This window comes from Chelonoidis abingdonii, chromosome 1 (assembly GCF_003597395.2).
Source record: "Chelonoidis abingdonii isolate Lonesome George chromosome 1, CheloAbing_2.0, whole genome shotgun sequence".
Taxonomy (NCBI): Eukaryota; Metazoa; Chordata; order Testudines; family Testudinidae; genus Chelonoidis; species Chelonoidis abingdonii.
Genome location: NC_133769.1, coordinates 372,635,472 through 372,644,328, shown reverse-complemented (window position 1 = coordinate 372,644,328; position 8,857 = coordinate 372,635,472). Strand labels below are relative to the sequence as shown.

Here is an 8,857-nt window from a genome sequence, read left to right as displayed (position 1 = left end):
CAAATGCGGTGGTTAGCCCTACTTAGATTTACCAACCAGCAAAAAAACTCTATAGTCATTGTCACTTAGAAGTAAACCAACGCATCCCTAAAGAGTGCCCACCCAGAGCCTCCGTCCAAACACACCTTCCAAACTAAGAGATTCTGAAAATCATCACATATAAAAAAAAGTCTTTAGTTGGGATTTGTCTGCCCCGTTTTGTTTGCAGTTCACCCTGATTGAGTGACCTCAGCTGGCTTCCACGGGCAGCACCGTCACACTCCCCCTTCCCCCCATCCCAGGCAGGTGGAGTGACTATGTCGATGAAGAAACAAAGTTTCAGGTGCCATGTAGCCCCTGGAGTCACTTTTCTGATCTTCACAGCAGTCACTGACTCCGTACAGAGGGGTCTCCAGGCCAGGGGCGGGCTCGGCCGGGTCTGCAGGGTCACATACCCCACGCTGCCTGCCAGCGTTGCCGACCCGGCTGTCTGTAGAGTTCAGAAGTTCACAGATAAAGCCACTCGGGAGGAAATGCCGCAGCTGAGCAAGAGCTGTTAGGGTAAGGCCCAGGCCGAGCACAGCCAGGCCACCTGGCTCTGATTTCTCACTCCCTGCCCGGCCTTCTCTGCTGAAGTTTTATGGTCTGGGAAGATAACCTGCCTCCCAAACCCAGGCCAATGGAATCGGACCCCCTGCCAGCAAACCACCCATGCCGGCACCTCCCTCTCCGAGCCACTCAGCCCCCGCTTGTCACTGCCCTGAAGCCTTGCGCAACCCAGCCTGGGCTGGGATATGGCAGGCAGCAAACTCACCCCGAGAGCAGAGAGAGGATTATCTGGGAGCGTCGGGATCCTGGCAGGCCGTGGAATGGCCGAGAGCCACGACTGTGCACCTGGGAACCCAGGAGTGTTAGTAACATATCCCAGGAACCCCCATGGAGCAGCCTCCCTGTCTGGCCCCCAGAGACCTGAGCAGAAAAACCTCTCCAGCCTCAGATCACCCCTGAACGTCCCTCCCCAGCTCCGTGTCTGCAGACGCAGGGGAGCAGGGAGAGTTAATGGTCCCACCGGCTCTGCCCATGCTGGGGGTCAGGACCTGCTGGGAGTCTGTGCAGAGCTCTGGGGTCGGGGAGAATGAGCCTCCCAGAGAGGACAGCCCAAAGCCATGCAACGAGCAGAGATGGGCCCAGCCCCACCTTACGCGCTGACTGCCCCAAGCTCAGGGAAAGCTCTGACCTGGTTCAGACTGCCCAACATGGGCCCAGTCTGCCAGCTCCCCAATGGGCTGAGGGAGGGAGCCCGCCCCTTGGCCCTGTGCTCCCCGTGAGACGCACCCAGCTGGGATCCCAGGGCTGGTGCCAGTTTCACCCATGGCCCATAGAGGCGGCTTCCTGGGGGCCAGTCGGAGAGCTGGCAACGTCGGATCGTGCAGGTGGCCTGGGAGTGCTGTGGGTGGTGAATCCCCAGGCAGGGACACTAAGACCCATGATCAAGGATGCAGGATGGGGGAGAATCTGAGAGATGCAAGGCTGGAAGGGACCTCAAGGCACCGGTGCTGAGGCAGGGCCATGGAAACCCAGACCAGCCCTGGGAGGGGTTTGTCCAACTTGTGTTTAAACACGTCCAGTGATGGAGCCCCCACGACCTCCCTGGGGGCCTGTTCCAGAGCTTCACTCCCCTGAGAGTTAGAATTTCCCCAACATCTCCCTGGCTGCAGATTCAACCTGTTCCTTCTTGTCCTGCCTTCAGGGGACGTTCAGAACAATTGATCCCCACCCTCCTTATAAGAGCCCATCGCACACGTGAAGACTGTTCTCAGATCTCTCTCCTCACCCTTCTTCTCTCAACACAACAGTTTTTTTAACCTTTACACGGGTTTTCTAAGCCATTCATCACTGCTGTTGTTCTCCTCTGGATCATCTAAATCGTCCACCTCCTTCCTGACTTGTGATGCCCAGAACTCGCCCCAGGACTCCAGCTGGGGCCTCCCCAGCATTGAGCAGAGCAGGACAGTTACCTCCTGTGTCCTACGTGCAGCACCCTCTTGACACACCTCAGAATCAGAGCAGCCATTTTGTTGCTGCATCATATGCTGACTCCTATTCCGTGTGTGAGCCGCTCTAACCACAGCAGCCGGTTCTAGTCTCCATCCGACGGGACACGGGGCTGTTGAGAGCCTGGAACCTCCTGTGTCACAGCTCATCACCACCGCAGCCTCCACTGCTCCCCTGCCACATTCAGGGACGTGGGAAGAGAACAGAACCCGGTTTCCAAGGGAGGGGCCCCAGCAATTTCAGTGCTGGCCTCAGAATGCTGCCAGGATTACGCTGCCTCCTCCCTGCGTGCAGTGAAACAGCCATTCACATGCCTCTGGTACAGTGCGCACAGAGCCCAGAGCCTTTCGCTCACCAGAACAGGTGTGAGCCATGAGCCATGGAACAGCTGCAGGCCTCACAACAGCCACGAGCCACTGAATAGGTGTGGGACACAGAACCACCACCCACAGAACAACCACGAGCCACTGAATAGGTGTGGGACACAGAACCACCACCCACAGAACAGCCACGAGCCACTGAATAGGTGTGGGACACGGAACAACCACTCACAGAACAGCCACAAGCCACTGAATAGGTGTGGGACACGGAACAACCACCACTCACAGATGTCAGGGAAAAAGCCCCCTAGTCTATTATTCCTACTAACAATTATTAGCATGAAAGGAGGCCTGAATGGAATTTCCCTAACAACCTGATCTAATGTCCAGACAGCCTGCTTCAATCATTATTCAATGAAAATAAATGCATGCACTAATGACATATTAACAAAAATATAAAATGATTTGTCAGCATGTAAACCATCTGGCCGAAACTGGGGAACTAGACACAGGTCACAAAGACCCTAAATAGGCCTGCTTAGTCTGCCAAACAAAAACCACAAGTAGAGGTGTCTGAATAGTAAAGGCCGCCTGACTATCAGGGGACTATCTGTACGGAAATGAAACACAGTATGCTTGCATTTTAGAGGGGGTTATAGGAGTTTATGTACCAAATAAAGCAAATTATTTAATTGTTTATGCAATATACGCCACATGAGTAACCAAATAAGGTATAATAAATGACTTAATGAAATATGCTAATTTGCGGTTTTAAGCTATATAAGCAAAGACATAATCATGTTCAGGAGGCCAGCCTAACCCTTGCATGGGAGCACGCTGGCCTCCGTTTGTGCACAGGTGTAATCAATAAAGGAGCCTCTGGCTGTCTGATTCAAAATTCACTAGAGTGGTGGTCTTTTCCCCAACACAGAACACCCATTAGCCACGGAACAGACACAGGACACAGAACAGCTGTGACCCACGGAACAGCAGTGAGCCCCTGTGGAAGAGGCATGGGCCACGAGCCACGGAACAGACACAGGACACAGAACAGCTATGACCCACAGAACAGCAGAGAGCCCCCATGGAAGAGGCATGGGCCACGAGCCTTGAAACAGGCACAGGCCACTGAACAGGCACGAGCCACAAGCAATGGAACAGGCGCAAGGCAGAGAACAGGCACTGGCCATGGAGTGCCCCTTGGAACCACAGTGGAAGAGGCATGGACCATGAACAACGGAACAGACGTGAGCTGCGGAACAGCCACGAACCTCTCAACAGGCACAAGCCATGAGCCATGGGACAGGCACACGCCATGGAACAGCCACAATCCATGGAACGGGCATGAGGCACGGAATGACGCAGGCCATAGAACAGGCATGGGCCACGAGACATGAAGCAATGATAAAAATGGCCATATTCAATAATTCATTGTCACAGCAGTGGTTTGAGCGTTGGCCTGCTAAACCCAGGGTTGTGAGCTCAATCTTTGAAGGGGCCACTTCGGGATCTGGGGCAAAAATCGGTAGTTGGTCCTGCTAGTGAAGGAAGGGGGCTGGACTCAACTTTTCAAGGTCCCTTTCAGTTCTAGGAGATAGGTATATCTCCAATTATTAAAATTAAAATTATTAAAAATTAAAGATGGTGCTACAGCTGCAAGGCATGTAGGGAAGGGACATTGCCAGGGTTATAGCAGAGCAAGCAGCTGGGACACTACAGCCACTGGAGGGTGGGAAGAGCAGATAAAAACTGTTTTGCTGCAGGGAACCTGCTCCTTGTACAAAGCAAGGAGGAAAGGGGTCTTTAAAAAGGAGACGTGGACATCCAGGAACTTGGCTGTTTCCTCCAAGCGTCCTCAGCCAGCCCCCCTGGCTTTGAACAACCTTAACCTGTGTTTGACTAGAGCATCTTCCAGAAAGGCGTCCAGGGCTAGATCCACAAAGGCACTCAGGGAAATACTGAATTTAGGCACCGCTGCCTTTCTCAAACCCCAGCTTATCTCTTGCCTGACCCTGCAGGAGCCTAAAGTTCTGTCAGTAGCCTGCACAAAGCAACCTGAGCGCTGACGCTGCTCCACAGCTAACGAGCTGCTCAGAGTCTTCACTCAGGCCTCAATTCTGGTGGGATTCTCCAATGAGGTGTCTTCCCCTCATCTCCACAGCAGGCCCGATCTGTTCAGGGTTCTCAGACCACACCTCCTGGATGGAGCCTTGCAGGTCATGAATGTGTGTTTGCATGTGCATCCATGTGTGGACTGTGTGTGTGTTTACGTGTGTGTGTGTACATACGTGTCTCTGTGTCTCTGTCACTCTCTCTCACACACACACACACACACGCTGTCTCAGTCTCACATGCACACACATTCTCTCCCTTTCTCAGTCATTTCCAATACATACATGCGTTGTTGTTCTTACTTCATACTCCCTGCAGTGCACATCTACGCTCTGAAATTCTCTTCTTTCCACGTGCTATTATTTTAGGGGGTTGACTGGTCGGTGCATTTCAAATTTTATTTCTCTGTTAATGCTTAAATTTAATTCTTTGAGTAGTGAGTGCTCCACTGGAGCATGCAGCCCCGCCCGCCCCCCGGAGCACTGCTTTACCGTGTTATATCCAAATTCATGTTATATCAGGTGGTGTTATATCAGGGTAGAGGTGTGTATATATTTACCTTTTTGTTTCTACTGGTGGTGCACATTTGTACATTTTCTTGATATTGATGCAAATAACAAAATTCATTTTGCAAATGGACAGGAAAAAAACAAGACAGAACATTGATCTTGTAGCCTTTTATTTTATTAAAAGTAAATTTTGTAATGTGGTGTTACATCACCGTGGCTTCGGCTCTGGTGACTACAGTTTCAGTCTTGCTTCAAATTTAGAATCTCTAGGAACACGCAAAGACCAAAGGTAGTGACCACACATACATTCATCCACACAAGCCCTAGGCTACTTCATAAGTTTTATTAACGTTACAATTATATAGAAATTCTGTACACACCTCTGCACCAGTTACAAATCTAGTTCTATTCCCATCCTTAACAATAGTGTTAGGGTCTGATGGGTCTCTCAGAGCTCCATCATCAGTAGACGGGTGGTTCCTGCTGGAGTCTCCCATAGGGGCTGAATTTCCCACTCTGGGCATCCCCTTTTTATAATGGGATTCTGTCTATACCTACATTCTGTGCATGTCCATAAAAGTGTCCACCCTCTTTTCTCTTATTGGTCTGTGTCCCCTGGAAACTTAAGGGACCCCAATCTTCTATAGGTTGGGTAAGTTCCCGTTATTCTCATTACCACTGAAGCACAGCCTGTATCCTGTGATTAAGACACATGTCTGAGACAGGCGTGCTTTTACGGTGTTTTTATGATCTAATATTCAACTTCTGGGTAATTTTGCACAATATTATCACTTAGTGCTTCTTTTCCCATAATCTTCGGGCATTGAGTTATTTTCCAGTCACTTATGCCATCATTTCTTGTCTCCAACACCTACAATAGCTAAACTAAAGTCTCCCAGGCCTCAGCCTACAGGTTCTTGCATTCCAGCTTGTCTTACTCATGTCTAGTACTTGGTTCCTCTAAACACAGATCAATTTCACACTTCTATAATCCACAACTTAACCCTAATTAACATACAGTGAAAATATAGTATAACATATTGATTAATCATAACACAACAAAATAAAAGAATAATGAACTAAAATTATTGACTACAACTTAGACCTCACCATTTTATAAGTATAGTTGGGATGATGTTTTCCAATGTGTATTACTTTGTCTACATCATCCTGGAGCATCTTTGGGATTTGTCAGAGCTCTCCAGGATGTTCAGAGGCCTGGAACTCCTGGCTTCTCCTCCAGCTGGAACCCGTCTCTGCTGCAGCCAGAGCCCCGCAACCAAAGAGTCTCCTCTGCTGCCCTGGTGCCTCTCTCCTGCCCCAGCTTCTTCTGACTCACCCAGTCTCTGCGTTTTTGAAAGGCTGGACCAACACTTCCTCTCTCTGTTTCCTCTTCTGGGGAGGTTCCATTCCTTCCACGCGCGTCGCTCTGCAGAGAAGCTGGAGAAAACTGCTTTTATCTAGAATTCAGTTACTCCCTCCTTCTACTGTGCGAGCTCTCACTGGAGCTAAGGGTATGTCTATACTACCCACCGGATCGGCGGGTAGCAATTGTCCAGCAGGGAGTCAATTTATCGCGTTTAGTCTAGACATGAAAAATCGACCCCCAAGCGCTCTCCCCTCAACTCCTATACTCCACCGGCGCAAGAGGTGCAGGCAGAGTCAATGGGGGAGCAGCAGCAGTCAACTCACCGCAGTGAAAACACCGCAGTGAGTAGGTCAAAGTAAGTCAACTTCAGCTACGTTATTCATGTAGCTGAATTTGCGTAACTTAGATCAATCCCTCCCCCAGTATAGACCAAGGCTAAGAGTCTTTAATTTTATAGAAAGATGCCTCTGCCTCAGCCTTCTGCCCCTTCATACAAGGTGAAGTGAGAGCAGAGTACAGGAAAAGCCCAAAGACATAGAGGATACAGACGGTTTCTGTAACAAAGGGTGAGTTAATGGGCTTTCCACCCATCTAGGTTTTACCTGGATGCTACGATTTTTGGCTTCTGTGTCTGGGTGCCATGCAGGGTTCTCAGGTGCCTGGTTTTGAACTAGAAAGTCCAGCCAAGAAAGGGATCTGGCTGTGTCTGGTTCCTGCAGGGTAGGGGGGAGGCATCAGGTCATTAACCCACGCCTGCCCCTGCTCAGCCGGGGCCACATCAAACCAACAGGCAGGGCCCTTGTCAGGCTTCAGCAGCTCCAACCAGTCCCAGAGAAAAGGGAACCCACCTGTGGCAGAGATGGAGGTGGAGAAGATCCAGCGAGTGATGGCCGGAGAGGAGTAGGGAAGCCAGGGACAAGGGCAGGGCAAAGGTGGAAGAAATGGAGAAGGGTGCTGGCTCTCGATGGACTAGGCGGGGCATGGTAAGGGGCCTAAGGGAAATATGTGGGGCAGAGGTCAGGGTCTTAAGGGAATGGGGGGCAGAGGGTGAAGTCATGGGGTCCTGTTACCAGCAGTTAGAAAGGTGGCAACCCAATGAGTTAATGAGTTGTACACAGACTGATTCTCCAGCTTCTCATAGTGACACAGCACAGAAAGGTCAGGGAAGGGTCTAAAGTCTCTCTGGCTGTCCAGTGAGTGACTCAGGGAAGGGGGCCCAGCACCCTGTCACCAGCCATCTCTGCACGGAGCAGAGTACCAGGAGAAAACTTTAGGTCCCTTTATTAGTAAAGAGCAGGAGCAGCCTGTCCCTGATCTCCCTGGTCATCACTCCATAGATGATGGGGTTCAGCATGGGGGGCAGCAAGAGGAACATGTTGGCAAAGAGAACATGGAAATGTATGGCTACATTCTGCCCAAACTGGTACATGACAGAGGAGGAGAGACGTGGGATGTAAAAGACTAAGATGACACAGAGGTGGGAGCTGCAGGTCCCCAAAGTTTTGAGCCGGGTGTTCTTTGTGTGGAGGCAGAAGATGACCCTGAGGATCTGGATATAGGACACGGTGATAAAAAACACATCCGGACCAGTCACAGAAAATAGCACAAAGAGGTCATAGTAACTACTGACACGAGTATTGGCGCAGGCCAGCTTCACCACAGCTATGTGTGCACAAAATGGCTCAGGAATGATGTTGGTTCTGCAATATGGCCACCACCTCGCCAGCAAGGGAAACGGCAATATGACCATGGTGCTACGCAGCACCATGGCCAGGCCAATCTTGACCACCACGGGGTTTCTCAGGATGGTGGAATGTCTCAGGGGGTCGCAGATGGCCACATAGCGATCCAAAGCCATGGCCACCAAGATCCCAGACTCTAATGCAGAGAAGCAGTGAATAAAGTACATCTGAGTGAGGCAGGCACTGAAATTGATCTCCCTAGAATTGAACCAGAAGATGCTCAGTATTTTGGGCACAATGGACATAGATACGACTAGGTCACTGCCGGCCAGCATGCAGAGGAAATAGTACATGGGCCCATGGAGGCTCGGTTCCGTCTTCACAATGAAAAGGATGATGAAGTTCTCCAAGATGGCTATGATGTACATGGTACAGAAGGGGATGGAGATCCAGACATGGGCCATCTCCAGACCAGGAATGCCCAGCAGGATGAAAGTGGAGGGATTGGTGAAATCAGTTTTGTTGGACTCTGACATGGAGCAAGGGAGAAGGTGTCCAACTCTGAGGCAGAATGGTGTCTCCTGTATGCAACGTATGTTCCCTTGACTTCCTGTATGTGCCCAGGGTCTAGGGTGATGGTCACAATACAAATACCTGGATGGAGAGACAATGTTAACATGAGACACTACATGCACAACTAGAGGCTGTTCTCATGGGTGAAGCAGATCGGTTGCTCTTCACACACTGAAAAAATTTCGTTATTCAGATAAATGAATTATGAACAGCTGGCCCTACTAATGCCAATTCCATATTTGATGGTGCTCCACGAGT

The 8,857-nt window shown here is 50.4% G+C and overlaps 1 protein-coding gene across 1 annotated transcript; it reads right to left on the bottom strand.

Annotated features, from left to right (window-relative positions):
* Positions 1-7,614: 7,614 nt before the first annotated feature.
* Positions 7,615-8,562, bottom strand: LOC116824191 (olfactory receptor 52K2-like). Its single transcript, XM_032779287.1, has one exon. It carries the CDS (start codon positions 8,560-8,562, stop codon positions 7,615-7,617), a length of 948 nt encoding a protein of 315 aa, XP_032635178.1.
* Between the last annotated feature and the right edge of the window lie 295 nt (positions 8,563-8,857).

Bases quoted from the DNA above. Each gene is read 5' to 3' on its own strand.
- LOC116824191 (XM_032779287.1), bottom strand. From the start codon at position 8,562: ATGTCAGAGTCCAACAAAACTGATTTCACCAATCCCTCCACTTTCATC.